This window comes from Periplaneta americana, chromosome 14 (genome assembly GCF_040183065.1).
Source record: "Periplaneta americana isolate PAMFEO1 chromosome 14, P.americana_PAMFEO1_priV1, whole genome shotgun sequence".
Taxonomy (NCBI): Eukaryota; Metazoa; Arthropoda; class Insecta; order Blattodea; family Blattidae; genus Periplaneta; species Periplaneta americana.
In genome coordinates, this window is record NC_091130.1 from 54,032,243 (window position 1) to 54,052,256 (window position 20,014).

The 20,014-nt window shown below is 31.9% G+C and overlaps 1 protein-coding gene and 1 long non-coding RNA gene across 3 annotated transcripts in view; one reads left to right on the top strand and one right to left on the bottom strand.

The window, feature by feature from the left end:
• The window catches only part of cue (Protein cueball), a 197,836-nt gene extending 180,240 nt beyond the window's left edge, over nt 1-17,596 (top strand). For both annotated transcript variants that reach the window (XM_069845267.1, XM_069845265.1), the window contains one exon: nt 1,598-17,596. In XM_069845267.1, the coding sequence (XP_069701368.1) occupies nt 1,598-1,717 (120 nt within the window). In that variant the 3' untranslated portion in view covers nt 1,718-17,596. The remainder of the gene's footprint in view (nt 1-1,597) is intronic.
• LOC138713286 (uncharacterized) overlaps nt 1-20,014 on the bottom strand; it is a 219,583-nt gene that overhangs the window by 158,517 nt on the left and 41,052 nt on the right. The window lies entirely within an intron of this gene.

A 20,014-nucleotide genomic window follows, 5' to 3' on the forward strand; every position in this document is an offset into this window, starting at 1 on the left:
CGCCTTGAATCAAAGTGAGATCCGGGACTTTTATATGGAAATCAGAACATGTCCCGCCAAATCGGGACATCTGGCAATCCTGCAGTCTAAAAGTAGAAATCGTACAATAAGTAATTGATAAATAAAAAAGAAAAGTATTTTTTTGACTAACAAAGACTATTCCTGTACCAATATGGAAGGAAAACTGAGCTACACCTGTAACAAAGACAGAGGAAAATGTCCCCAAGCACTGACAAGACTGTGCAAGTCTGTACAAGTTGTGGAAAATGGCGTCATTCTTTCATCTCCATATACTGCACTGTTTTCCTGTCCATATGCAACGTCTTGAACTACACAGGCAAAATGTTATCATACAAAACCTTGCATGTGGATCAGGCTTAACAGTGATCAACAGGAAGTGTAACATTGATCTTAGACTGTATTTTCGTTATGCACTGCCAATTTTATAGAGAGTTTAAGGTAACATATTACATTGATTCACACGAGTTAAAGATCAGATCATTAGTAGCAGAATTTGTCAAATAATGTTTTTGATATGATCAATAATCTGTTGAATATATTTTTATTTTTTTCGAGAAACTTAAATGCAATCTTTACCAGTAATAATGCAATCAAGTATAAAAAAAACAGTACCGGTACGTACTGATTTGTAGGAGTGAGTATTCACTAATCATTTCTTAAATAATACTTGAAACAGGTTTTAATATGATAGTAGTAGAGATGGAGAAGTAGATGTAGACGCGAATGTTCTATAAGAGTAAGGTGGCAGTATTGCATAGCATTCGTGAATTTTATTGAGGGAAGATAAAGAATGTTAAGAGTTGTAAATACTGTACATCACAAAGGATGGAGGAAGAAACAGACAGAAGCAGGGTTAAACTTTAGATAATTGGAAGATTTGGGGAGACATAGATGATAAGAGAAATATGAAGGATATATGATGGAATGTAAGCAAGGTAGTGGTGGACTGTATACAGAAATGTTAGAGAAACCACTACCTGAAAGACGTATGATGACAATAAATATGAATATGAAACAGGTTTTAAAATTTCTATAAACTACAGTAGAGCATCAATTATCCGAAACAATTGGGGACGGGGAGTGTTCGGATAACTGATTTTTCGGATAACCGATCATTTACGAAAACAAATTGTACCGGTGTCATAGGAGCAGTATGAAACAAAGAAACACTGACATTAAACAGAAAACTGTACATACAGTATATATTTTGTATCACACGTCTTATAAATAACAGAGAACTGACTAGCCTACTTTGACAAGCCTACAATTTAGGAAAAGAAATCTCCCCCCCCCCCCCCCCCCCCAGAGCTGAGACTCGTTTTTTTGCCACTAAATTTCGCAGACAGCGCTACTGAAACTTCTACATGGCGCACTCGCAGACTTGAATTTGCCGACTGGAACGCTTTCAGTTAACCAATGTTTTGGTTGATTGGTATCGGATAATCGATGCTCTACTGTGTAACAAATTTTTCTAGAAGTGTTTTATTTCAACTTTTGTGTAAAAAATAGATACAATCCATGTCCTGCTTTATTGATGTCATTATTTCAAACATTTTTTGCTTTCGTTCTTTTATAGCCGTGTTTTGAACCTCAGCTACGGACTCCAAAGTCATCGAGAATAGAAGAGAAAAAGACCCTACTTGGAAGTATGGAAGAGGCTCCCACCAGTTCCCCGTGTCAAGAAGATCTCTATTAGGTGACGTAGTGAACAATCTACGTTGTTGTTAATTATTTTTATTATTGTTGAACATTGCAAAGAAATGCCTGTGTTCATTAATATTTATGAAGTAACTTTCCGCTGAGAGGAGCAACGAACATTGGACTGTAGTCATATAACCATGACGCCGAATTTTCAAGGAAGAGAGTGCTGCTCAAGGCCCCAGGTTTCAGGATGTCATACAAGCAGGATGCATAGCAAAGAATCCACTGTAACAATGTTAGGTGGTGTTACACATTTTAAATGTTCATATTAAAATGTCTATCACAATTGCAGGAAGTATTAGATCGTGTACTGCATTTAGACAAAATAATAGTTGGTCTATGAGAAACAAAACTATTCTTTTGTTGCTCTCAGTTTATAATAAAATAGAATTCAACAGGACTGTGTCACGTTCTAAAACAGGACAAGACAAATAATGATATTGAAGTAATTTTGTTTTCTAATGCCGAAAACTTGTAATGAAGACATTAATTTTCTTGCACTTTCTAGGGTATCTGCTTGAAAACGGTTACACATCACCAAAAAAAAAATCACTTCAAATGAACAGTCACCCTAAAAAGTATGTGTAATGTAACATATATTAGTGCAACTGCATTGATATCACACAAATGCCATCCATATTAACTTTAACAAATGAACATTTTTAATGACTGAAATAATGCTATATCCTGCTTGTTGAACTCGTGGCACTTTTGTGGCACTTACAATGTACGCTTATTGTCATAGAATGAATGTCTTTATTTGTCCAATCCATAAGCCACTCTTAATCTAATTCATCAAGATGTATTAAAATTGTAAAAAAAAAAATGAAAACAAAAGTGGGCCTGCAGGCAATACAGGATTGTAGCTTTTCCTGTAACAATTCCTTAATCTTTTTGTGCTCGACAACATTAAACTAAAAAGGTAAAGTACTTATTCACGTGTATTATTTATAGTCATTAATTCATTGTAAATGCCAAAGATAATTACAATACTTTCACCATAGTAAAATTAACAAGTCTTAACGGTTTTCTTACTCCATATTATATAACATTGACCATTCTCTCAGAACTGTAAAAACTTAGATCTCTTAGAATGGACGTAAGTTCTGCCAAATCTATTTTGCAGAGATCCATTTACATTGCATGTTATGTGTTCGAATTCTGCCTGTATTCAGGGATTAAATGTATCTTAGGGATCACAGGTTTAATTCTCATTCATAAATTTAGTTACTGGTTATGAAGTTCATTTTTCTGAAAATGCGGAATTCTGCCTGTATTCAGGGATTAAATGTATCTTAGGGATCACAGGTTTAATTCTCATTCATAAATTTAGTTACTGGTTATGGAGTTCATTTTTCTGAAAATGCGGAATTCTGCCTGTATTCAGGGATTAAATGTATCTTATGGATCACAGGTTTAATTCTCGTTCATAAATTTAGTTATTGGTTATGAAGTTCATTTTTCTGAAAATGCGGAATTCTGCCTGTATTCAGGGATTAAATGTATCTTATGGATCACAGGTTTAATTCTCGTTCATAAATTTAGTTACTGGTTATGAAGTTCATTTTTCTGAAAATGCGGAATTCTGCCTGTATTCAGGGATTAAATGTATCTTAGGGATCACAGGTTTAATTCTCATTCATAAATTTAGTTACCGGTTATGAAGTTCATTTTTCTGAAAATGCGGAATTCTGCCTGTATTCAGGGATTAAATGTATCTTATGGATCACAGGTTTAATTCTCGTTCATAAATTTAGTTATTGGTTATGAAGTTCATTTTTCTGAAAATACGGAATTCTGCCTGTATTCAGGGATTAAATGTATCTTAGGGATCACAGGTTTAATTCTCATTCATAAATTTAGTTATTGGTTATGAAGTTCATTTTTCTGAAAATACGAAATTCTGCCTGTATTCAGGGATTAAATGTATCTTATGGATCACAGGTTTAATTCTCGTTCATAAATTTAGTTATTGGTTATGAAGTTCATTTTTCTGAAAATACGGAATTCTGCCTGTATTCAGGGATTAAATGTATCTTATGGATCACAGGTTTAATTCTCGTTCATAAATTTAGTTATTGGTTATGAAGTTCATTTTTCTGAAAATACGGAATTCTGCCTGTATTCAGGGATTAAATGTATCTTAGGGATCACAGGTTTAATTCTCATTCATAAATTTAGTTACTGGTTATGGAGTTCATTTTTCTGAAAATGCGGAATTCTGCCTGTATTCAGGGATTAAATGTATCTTATGGATCACAGGTTTAATTCTCGTTCATAAATTTAGTTATTGGTTATGAAGTTCATTTTTCTGAAAATACGGAATTCTGCCTGTATTCAGGGATTAAATGTATCTTAGGGATCACAGGTTTAACTCTCATTCTTAAATTTAGTTACTGGTTATGAACTTCATTTTTCTGAAAATGCGACTATACCACATTGAATTATTATGAAATTAAATACAAATCTACTAGATTAATACGAAAGTTCTGAAATATTTATGTTTCGAACAAAAATTGATTTGCCCTTTAACATGTTTCATAATCTAGCTGTAAAGTGATGAACAAATACCATGGAACGTAAATAAATACAATATAATACAACACTGTTATTTTATACAAGTAGGCCTATTTCTGTCCCCAAGGATTGTATAATCCATAATATCGGAAGACAGCTAATATAATATGTAGAAAGAATTTAGCATATGTAATGCCATGATATCTGAAGTATTCCGTGTATCTCCATACATTGACAGATGTAATATGAGTGATAACTTTTTCTTTCAAATGTCACACATCTCATTCCAACTTGCATAACAGAATGTTAACAAACAAGTAATTATTTTACTTAATGCTGAATTTGATTTTTTACTTGACATGCAATACAATGAACAGAGATAAATGAAACAGATAAATTGCTAAACTTTTATGTAAGCCTAATTACAGGAATTTCAGAATTCATTAACAATTCGAAATTTGTTTAGTGATATCATTTGGAATCGTATAAAATGCTGAAGAGGAAACTGAGAAATGGCCACTGTTATGAAAACTTTTATCTTAACTCAAAATCATGCATCCATTTTTTCTTACAACCTTCATACCTAATTCAGTCTATATTTCACCAAATTCGAGGCTTATTACTTCAGAGTTATTAATATATAGGCTGGAAGGTAACCACAGCACCAAAATGAAACTGGTAATAGATCTTGAAGAGAGATTTGAAAAATCTAAATAAGTTTTTTTCTAACATTCACTGTTTTAGAGGAAATTGTTACATTTCTATGAAACATTTGACAACATCATGGCTACTGCAATAACTCTGGCAAGCACGGCCACCCATACTTTACCTTCCCCTCTGCTGTACTCAGTCAAAAGCACACGACACTGCGCTACATTGCAAGATTTATTTTTACAATTTTTGAAATTATTCAATTTAAATTTGGTATAATTTCTTAAAAAAGACTCAAGACACTAACTGTTCAGATTATTTTTTACCTATCTGCTTGCGTAACAATCAGCTATTTTTTTCGGACTGTTGCTGCAATAGAATGCTGCAAACATTGGGCAAAGATTATTTTTTTTCCTGCTTAACGGAGCTCCTTCGAAGGAAAAGTGTAATAGAATATTTGTTATATTTAACATGTAGAATCATCTCTTAAATTTTTATGCATCGGTTCCCTTCCACCCTGTATAGCTTGTGTCCTCCTTTTTGAATGATTTCACTGATGATTACCCCTCTCCCAACAGACGTTTGGGAAATTTTTACAGTAACTAAAAGATTTAACTAGTGTTTAACACTACACTGTTTGTCATTACAAAACAGTATTATCAGGTTCAGTATACATAATTGTTTATGACTGGAGAATTATTTATTTATTTATAACTTTGTGAGTAGGTACTTTATTGTGTGTTATATAATTTAATATTGAAATTCATCTTCGTCTAGATTAATTGTTGGCTTATGGTGGTTGGAAAATTGAAAGAATGTGTATATATTGTGAAGTTCGACTAAAAATGGTTTTGTTATAAGGGCCTTGACAGTCCAAGAAAAACTGAGCATTTATTGATATGTTGAATGTTGCTGGTTGTCCATGTCTTCAAATTTATAAAGGCAAAATACTTACATGACTTTACTTAATAAAAAGTCACGAAACTTTGATCTTTTTAAGACAAGTTTCTTATTGTAACTGATGATGATATAGAACCAAAACCATTAGTGTAACGGCCCTTGCTTTTGTGTTTCAGAGTTGTAGATTAAATTAGCTTATATGTATAAATCATATTCCTTCCCTTAGCTACGCTGCAGAGGCGAGGAATATTGATGTTATCGGTACTGTTTGGGAGTGCTTGAAAGAAGTAAACATTCAACTTGACTGAGATAAAGGAAATACGAAGCGATTTAAGGATTAAGAGCCCAGAGACACATATATGAATTTCTTTATCCATGCAGAGTATTTCTTTGTACCTGTCATTCTTGGTGTTTTACAAAAATTTGATAGGTTATACTCATATGAGAATTATAGCTTTAGGGAAGTGCTCCAGTACCTTAATGATCTAATTTCTATCTACCAAGATATTGGCTGTGTGGCCTGAAAGTTGTTTGCAATAATTTCGTTCAAAATAATGCGTGCCAATAATGTTAATTGTCTTTTGGTTTTAATGTAGGCTACACAATTTCCATATCTGGCAGTACATAATTGAATGAATTGTTACTGTTAGAACAGAATATTTATAATTTACATCCATGTTGAATCTTTCGTACACTACTTTTAACACTTGAATATAAATGACACACATACACACACACACACAAACAAATAAATACAACCACACAGGCGTATACAAACTTACATGCAATAGTTGCGACAGTTTCTACATTGGACAGACAGGCAGATCATTTCAAACTCGATACAAAGAACACATTAAAGCAATAACCAGAGGACACAATACATCTACATATGCCGAACACATAACTAATCCTAACCATACATACAATAACATAAATACAGACATGGAAATCCTACACATACAACCCAAAAACCAAAAACTCAACACACTAGAACAATATGAAATATACAGACACACTAAAACACACCCCAATCAAATTCTCAACACACAGATCAATTTCTGAACACACACACTATTTGACACAACTTTTCATCACACGAACGCCCCCACACAACAGGCAGCGAAGTTGAGATAGCGCCAAGATCTAGTAGGCTCTGAGGATGGTGTCGAAACAGCTGTAAGCTGCACATGCTTACATAATTAACACGAGTAAGATCGCCATTTAATCAATTATTTATAATTTACAAGTTTAAATGCAGTGCCCTCCATATTTTTATTATTTTATTCTGCTCATCAAACATTCCCAAAACTTCTAAGACAAACATTCACTTTTCTCAGCACAAATATCGGTTGGATATAGCAGTTAAATGATTCCTAAACCTTAAAAAGTAGTTGCTTATACTGACCGCTCAAGTCATTTTTTTTTTTTTCAAAAATACTTGCTGTACAAAGAAACAAACACACAATGGATACCTATATTACCTATATTCCGAAAATAAATTCAGTACATATTTTATTTCAGAACTAGTAGCCTATAAATATGGGCTTAAACAGTTTTAGGCCTATATGAACTTTTAATTATAAGCATATGTAAAGTAAATATCCCGTCCTTTAAATTTTAAGAAAATAAAAGGTGGGAAATTAAGTAACATAGCACCAGTCTTTAAAATAATTAGTACTTATTTGCCATTATTAAAAGTATGGCTGTTCCATTACCAATTTTCAGTTACATACCGGTACTGTAGTTTGCAAATGCAAATTACATGGCAGCTTTCAGTGGACAAACCAGAACATTCAACATTTGCTACTATTGACTTACTTTGATTAAAAGGGTAAAGAACATGTTCAATTTTGCTGTAATTAAATATTTGGTAACACGCAATGGTAGGCCTACTAGTTTATTATTTTCAGTTTGTTTGGTATTCTTTATATAAAATGCACCTATTCTGCTGTTTTGTTTGTATCTACAATGAATATGACCAGAATTGTAAGTATCTTATAAACGGAAGAATGCACAAAAACTTTGGGACTTTTTTTTACATTGCTACCAAATGCAATATAAACTTTTTTTTTTTTTTTTTTTTTTTTTTTATGACATGGATACTTAAATCTCTCATTATAAGCAGTGTGATTTTACATATCGGCTTGTAAAGATATAAAATATTATTTAATGTAAGAACATAATATTAAACTTTCCATATTCTGAGGTTTTTTGGCGTATGACATCTTCAATTCGAAATTGCTATCAATCAGCACAACATAAATATTTCGTAAGTAGAATTATAGAAATGTGGTGTTCTGTCCCTTTTTCTTTGCGATTGTTGTTAAAAAGAATATTACTGATTCTAAATTTGTGAGAGTTATAGCCATCAAGCATAAATGTCTCTCCATTTTCTTTCCATTAAGTAGGACCAAGTATGAATATTGAACATGTTTTCCTTAAACATTTTGTATACTCATAAAACAGCTGTGATGTATTTCAAGATAACGGAATTGCCTGTCTATCGAAAATCTAAGAATAAATTTTTATCTGGGAGACAGAATTTAGTTTCATATTGGAAAGATTCTGCTCAATGTAAATTTTAAGACTTAGAGAAAATATGATCTATGCAGTTGAGATGTCAAGTGTTCTTTCGAATGAAAATGATAATGGTCTAAAACTTTTCACTCGTCAGTTACAAGAATAATTTAAGTATGTACCGGTACTGGTACTTAATTTGTCGGCTAAATTTCCAGGACTTGCTACCGGTACTACAAAGATAACATTATTTGAATTTTTTCGTTCAAGATTTTGATTTACAAAAAAATTGTATTGAAGCAATTCATAGAAATGAGTAAAACGTAATTTTATTTGTACATGTTCTTTTAGTCATTTCCCCAGTAGGTCGTAGCACAAATTAAGAACTCTATGTCATGATCAGAGTTAATAATTAATGTAAGATAGTTTGGTTGAATTAATATCCAACACGTCTTCCCTTTATGAATGCACCAAGTTTTGTTGTACTTCTAATTATACAATATTTCAACGTAATTTCTGTAAAACAGTATTAAATCTAGTAAGATTGAGCCATTTTTCATTGTTGAGATATTGTATAATTTCGTATTTTGCTGCTTTAATCTTGAAGGAGCAAGCCTTGATACTTAATATTACTTCTGTTGTATAGTAGATCTCATAGATTTTATTTTGTTATGTTTCTTGACGAGACAGATACGGACATGTATGAGTGTTTAAAATATTGAAGACAGGTTGCATATGTGAATGAGAGGTACGGTAATATGCAGATTACATAGTTAAGTGAAACATAACGAATTGCGCAACTAAGCACTTTACTTATTACGTCTCGTGATTGCGGAAGAAATATTACATTTTGATGTGATACACAACATTGATTTCGAATAGACAGATGTGTTACTCTTATGTCTATATTTAAATTGTAACTACGACTTAATTGACATCCCCACTCCAGAGAAGATTTTTGTGCTAGTATATATGAAAACGAATAGTTAAACTAAGCAAAAACAGTTTATTGCTTAAGTGGATAGACTGAGTACTTTCAGCAAAATAACCTGAAGTAAAATTAATTTTTGTTTCAGTGCATAGAATGAATTGTTTTGAAAAATTCAAACTGTAAGATAGTTCCATACATATATTTTTTTGAATTCGTAACATTCACATGTGCCTCTGCGAATGTTATCTATATAACTGGGAAAGATTAAAAGAAGAATAAATAGTCGCTTTGAGGTTATCCTGGCTAAACTAGCGCTGAGGTAGTTCCCTTCACACTCTGCTTACACACCTTGCATATACGAATCTGCGACAGGTTAGGTTTGGTTAGTTTAGGCTTTTGTTATGCCTTGCATATACGATAAAAAAAAAATCTCTTATAGATTCAACGATTTTCACTTCCGAAATCATCAGAACTACCTCAACGCTAGTTTTAATGCACACAAACTGTTGGATAATCTCAAAACTAAAATAGAAATGCCAGCTTTAAATTTGGCAATGATATTGATGATGATAGAAGATATCTGCATCATATGTGATAAAAATGCATGTGTAGAAGTAACTAGTTATAGAACTGGAAATGCTTTTGATTGATCAATAATAAAATGTAATAAGTTTTGTGTGCTCCTGAATAAAAATACACTTAAGTTTATGAACGCCAATTTAAAATATCAAGTTTAAAAAAATGAAGCTAAGTTGTTGAAATCCATCATATGTGCACTGAAATACCTAAACTGTCATTGATGATAATTTTTGTAGCCAGAAAGAATAAGATAGATTTGTATAATGTTGATAAGACATTTTAAACTCTTCACATGCTGTATAATCGTGAAACAGTTTTTTTTTTTCATTTCATTTATTGTATCCCATTGAAGTGTTAAGCTGTAGAACAGAAGATTTTACAAGATTACAAATTTTTGGCGAGATGAAATGTTATGAAATGGTGCTTTAATGATTCCGTTTAAATTTGAAAAGAGAGGAAGAGTTTTGAAGTAACAATGACTTTGAAGGACAAAACAAAACGTGATTAATGGATGTATACTTTTCTCTAAATAGTGTTTGGGATCATATACTCATCATCATAGTTTTCAAATTGTATGATTTTATTTCCTCCTTTACTCGCTTCCTTCCTCTACAATACAATGTTTATTTAGCAGTGCCTGTCTTTGTATGTTCAATTCAAACATATACATAATCTAGCTTGTCAATTGTGGCTCACATTATGTGGATGAAGATACGAGCTTCTCTGAGGTGCATCAGAAGGCCAACAGCAAGTAATAATTTGTATACCAAAGATGGCTTTTAAATAAAATCAGTGGGTCGTATTTTTATTCAAAGGAGTGCACGCATCCTGAGGTGTGTTTGTGTTACATGTGTGAGTGCTTTCATATGCTGTGTGTATTTAAGGGAAAGGGGGGTTATAAAGAGACGACAAAAGGAAATTGAACTATCCTGTTTATGAAGTACAGACGGTGTTAATGACAGTATCTTCAACCAGTTTTTCACGAGGGAGACAGTTTGCCTATTATGACAAGAAAATCAAGATTATTTATCTTTTATACAGCTTTAGTTTCCCGTTGTGTAATCAAGTTTTGAAGGTACTTCTGAGGTTGCCATAATTCCTTTTCCTGTGTTAAAATATTTCAAGTGCAGCAGTGCTGTTAATATAGCATAAAAGTAAGAGCAGCACAAAACTATATTTATATCATAAACCTACTGTATATACAATTAAGAAAATTTTTTCTGTAGTCAAACACTTTGACTAAATTTTCTCCTGAGTGTAAATGAAATTTACAGTTTATCTTTCAGTTAATTATATAGTATTGGTGAGATTACAGAAGCTAACATTATAGAAATTAATGGCCAGTTATGAAATATCACACTATTTCCAACATTTATTATGTTTTCATGGAGTATTCATATAGATCTGAATATACTTATCATATTGAAATCTTCATGAAAACGGGAATTCAATTCAATCTGAGTCTCAAGGTCGATACACCTGAAAAGTGGGATCGGATCGTATTCAGTTCGAATCGAGTTCCATGAAAACAGGTGTTGTATTCAATTCAATCTCAATACACTAAGCGTGTGATCGATCGTCATTTGTTTGATGTATCAGCTGTTTTACCAACAGCGAGGGCAGTGTGTATGTTGAAAAAGAGTGTTGTAAAACATAATATTTCGTGTTTTCCTGAAAGTCATTATTACCATTATTCAATAATAGCCAGAATATTAAGTTTTCATGTGCCTCATTTGGAAAACGCAAGAGTGTTTATAATAATGCCTACAGAGTGACCAACATGCTAATATGTCGAGACATGTTAACCAACATAACTACTTTCGAAACTTCAGCTTCCGTACTCAGATCATTTTCAATATGTATCGAAAATTGCATGAAAACAGGGATCATATTCAGTATGGATCGTATTCAGATCCATCTAAATACTCCATGAAAACGTAGTAATTGAAAAGAAGTATTCAAATTATGAAAATTTCACATGGAAAATGAAACATGGAATTTTCGAAGATATTCTGGTTCTCACCAATGCCAAATCATATCGAAGTAATTTTTGGAATTCACATTGTTACAATATCCTATATACACTGCAAACGTATTAAGGCTGATTCACAATAAACCAGAAACGAGAACGGGAAAATTGTTAAAATGTATATATTTAAATGTGAGCATTCACAATTAACAAGAAGCTTGCAGGAGCCCGGGAACGGTAATGTGAAGTTGCCCAAGTTTCAACTTTGCTGTTCTCATTTCCGATCACAGCCTGCTAGATTCATTCTGTTGCCATGATAAAGCTATTTGTTCATCGTATATTTTGTAGCAAAGAGGCCATGACAATTTCTTCTTCATGCATGATTTCTGACTAGCTCGGAAATTCAGTAGAATCACTTTAAATATATGCTACGTGTATATGTGACCAGATTACCACGTGAATTGAATTCTTAAATATTCTGTGTCATAAATTCTGAAGTTGGTTAGCCTATGTTTATGTTGGCTGGTTTGTTGTTCATTGGTCAATTATTCCGGTACACATATAACATGAGAATGCGTAATATCGACAGTACATATCGTTATTGACATACATATCGATATGCATAGCCATTTCTGTTCTCAGTTTATTGTGAATCAAAAATCTTGACTTTCACGTCCTCTGTTTCCAATTCTCGTTCTGGTTCTCGTTCCCGGTTTATTGTGAACCAGCCTTTACTCTTACTAATTATTACTCACGTGCTGTACTTGTCTGTACTTTGTAAAAGAGAAGGAATCAATATATTTTTGTCGCCTCAGACATATAATGGATGTGATATTTTTGTAAGCTTTTATTGATGTAAAAGCAGCTCCTAGTTTGACACTCATCTTAAGGAGGGATAGTGAATTTTTTAGCCCAGGAGCTGTTTTTCTAACCACTTCTTCTTATATTGTGTTCTTTTCAACTTTGGGATTTGATAAAATGTTCTAATGATTTTGCTAAATGTCATTGAATGCTACAAATTGTTAGAAAGAAGGTTAAGAATTCATTATGTTGTTACTCAGTAGCATGACGTGATGTTAACATTCCTATTGGACAGTCTACAATGTGTTCGTCTTCGACGTTATTGTATCTTCCAGTTTAACTATTTACTTACATTATGTAGGACATAAGTTCATTTCTCGCTAAAAATATTACAGTAATAACTTTTGTCTCCATGAATGAAGATTGTTAGCAAGTTGTCCTTGGTTTTGTGGCGTCACAAAAAGTAAGAATAGAGTCTCAGTTCTTAGTTACAATCTTATGTTCAAAGTACTATATGAAATATACATTTTCTATAATTTTCCCAGCTGAAATGATTTTTCTGCAGTGCCATATATGCTACTTACACAGCCAGAAATCTGGAAACTAAATTTCAGGGTGTAACGTACTGACAACTAGAAGTGTGAAAATAAAAAGGAAAAGAATACTTAAGAAACACTGAGTTTTATTGCTGCAAGCCATTTAGAAAATAGATATACAGTGGACTCTCCTAAGTTCGACTGAACAGAATTGAAAGTTCAGTCCAATAAGGGTAGTGGGTGTGGCACGTGAAATGAATACAAATTCTTATTAGTTATCCATCAACGAATACAGTACTGTACCTGTATTTCCTGCCCACCCCGAGACTTGTGTATGCACTTCTAGTACCACAGTGAGTTTCGACAATTCCGTCTCACAAACGGCACAATTCTCAAATAGAAAAAGAAGAGTTCATTAATTTAAAATCAGTGATTAAATATGGATGTCCTAATCAATAAAATATTCTGTTTTCCTTTAACAAAAGCATCACTACAAGACATAGAATCAATTTCCATTCAAATGGCAAACCCATTTTTTAGTGCCCATATAGGGACGTGTTTAATTCTCCTACGTAACAGTCGAACTTAAGAACTTCCACTGTATTTTAGTAGTTGCAGAATTAGCTGTTACTCTTGCTGCTTTTCTCTTCCTCTGACTCTCTCTTTCTCTCTGAGTAATAAAACGTTTTGCTCAGTGAGTTTATTTTCATGGCAGGAAATTTGTGCTTTGATAAGTATCTTTAGTGTTTTTTTTTATTTATAAAAACAGAAATATCAGCACGTATATTGTATTTTCTATAATCATATTCGCCAATGCCTGTACTGGCATTTTCCACTAAGGTAGATTTAAGAAACTTATATTGTTGCTTAGTCAACTGACCGAAGACAGTTGGAACTTCATAAGTGACACCAATAACGCATCACTCACGAGACAACGAAGCCAGGAGATGATGGGATAGGGTTACTCTGTTTATTTAATAATTATTTGTCGTGTTTCACTATTTTTCAGTGGTTATTGAATTAATATCACCGGCTTAGAGTGTAAACCTGCTAACTGACAGAAAGATAATTTTACAAGGGAAACAAAAAACTGATTCAAAATTAACCCTGAAACTTTAGGACCAAATCCAAAATACATATAATAGTATATATTTTGATTCTGTTGATTAATAGATAAAAAAGAAATGTTACAATATAATGTATTTTTATTTATATTCATTTTTGTAATTTAGCAGGTTTTTTGCAGCTAGGAATTAAGCAGGAGTTAGCAGGTTTTTCAAGAAAATTAAGGGAAATTAATGAAAACTGTTGTTTTATTTACCACAGTATTTTTATTATTTCAAACGAATGATTTAACATATTATAATCCGTAAAAATAAATAATTTACACACATCTAACTTATCTTTGACATTCTTTCAGTCTTTCTTTAAAAAAAAAAAAAAAAAAGCTTCTATTCCAGACATACATAACAAAATTGAAAGGAATATACAACGGCAAATAAACATTCTCTTTTTGTTATCAAACACTCTTTCTTAAAAATTAACTGAAAATGTTCTTCTTTCCTATTCTAATTCCCAAAATATTCAAAATGAAAAATATTACATAAAAGTAAGAAAGTCAAACTAAAACACCTTTTCTACTGAATATAGGTAAGTTACCTAATTCGTTAACTCTAAATTCTTTTCAGTCTCCGTTTAGTTCAATCATGAGGTAATTGGTCATAATACTGGAGGTAATCTTCTGGTAAAATATTCTTTAAATATTGCAAGTCTTCCAGTTTTCTTACACTGATCTCCTTTCTGTTTTGGTGAAGATTTTGTAAGTCTGTTTGATGTCGATTTTCTTTGTGATATTATATATTTTCCAATCATATGGGAAACTCAATTTCAATAATATGTTACCATTTGAGCGTAGCTAAGAGCTCTTAAGTCAGTAATCTTAGGCTCACCTCTATCATGACCAAGGCGAGTGTTCTTATAAAATTTAACCTCATCGAATTTTTGTAAGAATTCATGACTTAAGTATGTCACGTCATATGGACGGGGCTTTTTTTTTTTGGCTGAACTGCAGATTTCTATGTAATCTGCTGGTACACTGATATTTTTGTTTTTAAGAGCCCATTCAAATGTGGAATGGATGCAGTCTGCTTCCATTTGGGTGTGTTCAACCTAAAAGAATTTTTGTTCTATAACGACATTGCCTTTCCAAAGATGGTTACAACTGTTTGAAGACATCTAGAACAATAGAAAACCCATTTTCGTATCGTAGAAAACGTAAATCAAATAAACTAATAAAATTAGTAATAAAGTATGTAGCAGCAATCATCATCAAAAATATTTGCTAAGCACCGAAATGCACCGAAAAAAACTACTAATCTCAGCACCTAGAAGATTAAAAAATTGAAATCTGAAACGAACTGAATTTCTAATTACTTTGACACTAAAGAATAAATGAACAATCGTAATTATACACCCCTCTGCAATATTTCAGTCATTAAAAGCTTGAATAACAGCAATAAACACCCAAAACTTGTTTGACTACACGAGGATATGTGCAAAGATTGAACATCCCATCCACTATCCACTACTGCTATGGAATTAGCAGCGAGCTTTGAACGAAGTGGATTTGGCTGTTTTACTCCATCATGCGTTTATGTACGCTTATGAATTGAATTGTGCATAGCTATTTTTCCTACACGATTCGTCATCTCGTTCCTTTTCGAATGGTACTAAAATGTCATTTTAGACAAAAAATGGATTTAGCAGTTTTACACTCTAAGCCGACGATTTAAGTTTTACGTTCTTCACATTACATTTTATTCAGTGGTGAAGCGTCAGGGTAGGCAGGGTAAGCTGAGCTTACCCAAACATTTTCGAAGAAGGGACAAGATCAATTTAGAATTTAGTTAATTAAAAACAGGAGCTTTTCCGCTTTTCGTTTACCTTTTAGCGACGTAAGACACGACCTAGATCACTATTTTCGAATCATGCCTTCAGCCCAGATTACCCAAAAATTTTGTCACGCTTCGCTACTGATTATATTGTGTGTTTTCTTTAAGTTTTCAAATTCATCTCCACAAATATCACTTACAAATTTAACCATTTTCACTTCCAAAATCACTGGAACAAACTCAGCGCTAGTTTCAGCCATTTAGTACTCAATTCTGTGATGCAAGGAGCATAATATACAATTTTATGGTTTTGGGGAAGTACAGATGTGTGTATTCACTGCATACTTCGCTCACCAAAACATATTGCTCAAATTATGCCTATGGTGTGGTATGGTTATAGTATGTCAATATCGTGGTAGGTCCGTGAACCTTTGGTATGGTATGGAAAAGATCAATTTGGTGAATAAATTTGCAGTAGTGGACACATGGCTACTTATTAGGTTACACATTGAGTGGACCCATAGCCTACTAGAGCAACTTCAGTTGGACCCATATCCTACTAGAGTAACTTCAGTGTGGACCCATATCCTACTAGAGTAACTTCAGTGTGGACCCATATCCTACTACAGAGCATATGGGACTGCCTCGACATACTATCTTAGCAAATAAAGTTGGTCATATAGTGACTTCACTGGACAAATCACAATAATTTATGTCTTGTCATATCTTGATCTGTTAAAAATTGTCAGTTACGTACATCTAGATGTTGGTGGGCAACTCTATATTAGCTAACATTTCGGAATTTGGCCTTTAAACACATGAAAAAATATAGACTTATTTAATTATTTTACACTTACTGATTTAATTAATTACATATAATCTGTCCTCAATGAAAATACAGTATATTACAGCAAACAGCAATACAATGTAGGTAATAATTATTATGATCTATAATTCAGATCTAAATTAAACTTCTAACACGTTCTTGCTACTGAATAATTCATTTGGCCTTGAATTGCAGGTATAGCTGCATTTCTGCTACAAGATTTTGAATTGATAGTACCTACAATTTTAATTATAGTGTAATAGATATTGATTATTTTCGGAATTTAAGTCTCTGTTAATGTGACATTTTCACCTTACACAGAGATCAGATGTTCTGTCTTCATTTCTGAGTATCATGTAAATAGGATGTTTCCTTTTCTATAATTTTTTGAGCTACAGAAAGAAATGAATAATATGGTACTAATTTAAATTAATAGCACATTCCAGAATAAAGTAATTCTCTGGAGACTTACAAAGTACCGTTTTTTTAATGAATTCTTCCTTTGCTCTGACATGAATAATTTGTGTGTTCCATGAAACACAACTTTCTATTATAAAATAGATATCTTATAAAATTTATTATTTAAGCAAAATACTGTATTTTATTTCCGAACATAGTGTATTGTGGAAATCTACCAAGATATGTAGAAAAAACTTAAATTCCTGTATTATTGTCTGGTTTTGTATATTTTTGGGGGGGATTAGAAACTTATTCTGTTCTACTTAAAAGGTAGTAAAATGAAACTATTCAACAGAACGTTTCTGATGTTTTAATTTCCTTATTTTTCATCCGTCACCTATGCTGCACTGTTGTCAATTAGTATTTCTGTCCTATTAGTTCCACCTTCCTTCATATACCACAATTTTAGTTGAATATATAATTTATTGATCACTGAGTAAAATTATTACAGTAGGCGATGCTTAAAACAAGAAAGAAAAAGTTCTTCTTCTTTGTCATCATCACAATCATGAGAAATTAATTGAAGACAAATATTAAATTTGTATATTATTATTTTTATTATTCTGAGTGTTAAGGGGAGACTCCACTGAAAACCATGAACATCTCCCAAAATATTTTTATTGGCTATTTCAGTTCTTTAGAGTATATATTTTCATATGCCAAATGGATTAAGTTGAATTCTGATTACAAAATGTTTAATATTATTAACTCTAGTCTGTAAGGGGCGTGGCATTTAAAGAACTGTCAAAATTAAGTCTTCATCAAAGTATTCTTTTCTACAAATTTCTTATTACAAATCTAGGAACTTTTTATTCTAAAGTTGGCTTCCTGAAGTTACAAGTGAATGTAGCGGAGAAGAACTTTAATAGATATGTGTTACATAAATAATCATTTTACTTTGAAATCTATTTTTCCGTAAGTTTATTTTTCTTAATTCAACACCAACTTTGCTATGCCAAATATTAATAAATCTGGATGAAAATTTTACTGCAAGTATTTATAAGGTAGCTGCATGTTTCTATGCATTTATTTTGTAAGAAATGCTACTAATTTATTTTATTAACCCTTTCTTACCTATAGATACCATATGGCAATAATTAACTTTATAGCATTTATATACTTGTGTGTTACATATGAAGGTAAATTTTGCTGGATAACTTTTATTTCAATACATTTTCATCAATATAGTTTTGTTTCAAATGTTGCCACTCCCATAACTTGGTCACTGAATTGGTCCTAATATAGCTATTTGTTTCAACATGGATTGCTTGTAAATTTAATTTGGGTTAGAAAGGGTTAATATTTTTATCATGAATTACAGAAAACATAACATTTTCAAATTTTCCAAAAAAAAAAAAAAAATTGAAGTGAATAAATGAGTTATTTCATAAAACGAATACATAGAAATGTTTCTCTATGTCTTATGAATGTAACCAAAACAAAGGAATTTTACAAATTGAGATCTTCTACTAAAAACTTGAATTTGAAAATATTTCTTAAAAAGATAAAAAAAATAAATACAAAATTAAAAGCCAAAAACATTTGGGAGTTCAAATTTTGATTTTTGTTAGTCCTTTATATAGTAAACATCCTCTCAAAATTTGGTTGAAAAAATGATTAGGAAAAAAGTTGTCATTTTTAGTGGAGTATCCCCTTAAGTTGAGATAGAGGTTCCTGGAGAAAAATCATCAGAGAGTACTCTTCTATGACAGTTGTTCCTGGAATTCTCAGGGATGACTTAAGACTAGAAAATAATTTTTTGCCAGCACTGCAACATACAGATATGTACCTCCACACTGAATTGTACGGTATAAATTCTCTCTACCTACATTCCTTAAGGTGATGTATTCTTTTAACAATGTATTATTGTAGTATTTTATACATTTTGCTTTTATTTATAAAGATGATTAGTAGATAACTTTTACATTCATTATTATTGATAATGAAAAATGTAAATTTAAATATAGGCTACTTCTGTAACCTCAGTTTGTGTAGTGTGTTCTTTCTCCGCTCACAAATTGACATTAACTGACAAAAGACAGAGCCAAGCATAGACAATGTGGAGAAGATTATTGTTATATATCGCGGAGCAAATTAAATTATGATTGAAAGTGTTTCAACTTTTTTTGATACCATAATTTTTGTTCCATAAAAATAAATAAAATTTCGAAGGCTCCTTGTAGCATTTTAAATGCCTATTTTATCATTTTGTGAGCTTATTTTAGGTGACTAAATATACATTTTTAGTACCATAAAATTCCAGGCCTAATGATATGATAACTTTGGTGTTTTGATAGACAATTCTAATGACAGAAAACCTAAAATACTTAACAGACTGCATAATGCAAACAAAACTTTTTATGCTGTTCACAAATTATTATCTTCCCGTTTTTTAACCATAAATTTAAAAATAATTTTGTACAAAACACTAACCCAACCTGTATATTATATGAATCGGAAACATGGAGCTTAACTAAAATGGAAAAACACAAATTAATAGTTATTGAAAAAAAAGTGTTGAGGTAAATTTTTGGTCCAATTTTTGACCCACTTGAAAGCAAGTGGAAAATTCGACATAATAAGATATTCACAAACTTTATAATCAACTGTCAATTTTAGATGTAATACGGACCAGAAGATTAAATTGGGCAGGACATGTTATACGTATGGATGACTGCAGCAGTGTAAAACAAATATATATGAATACCTTTAACA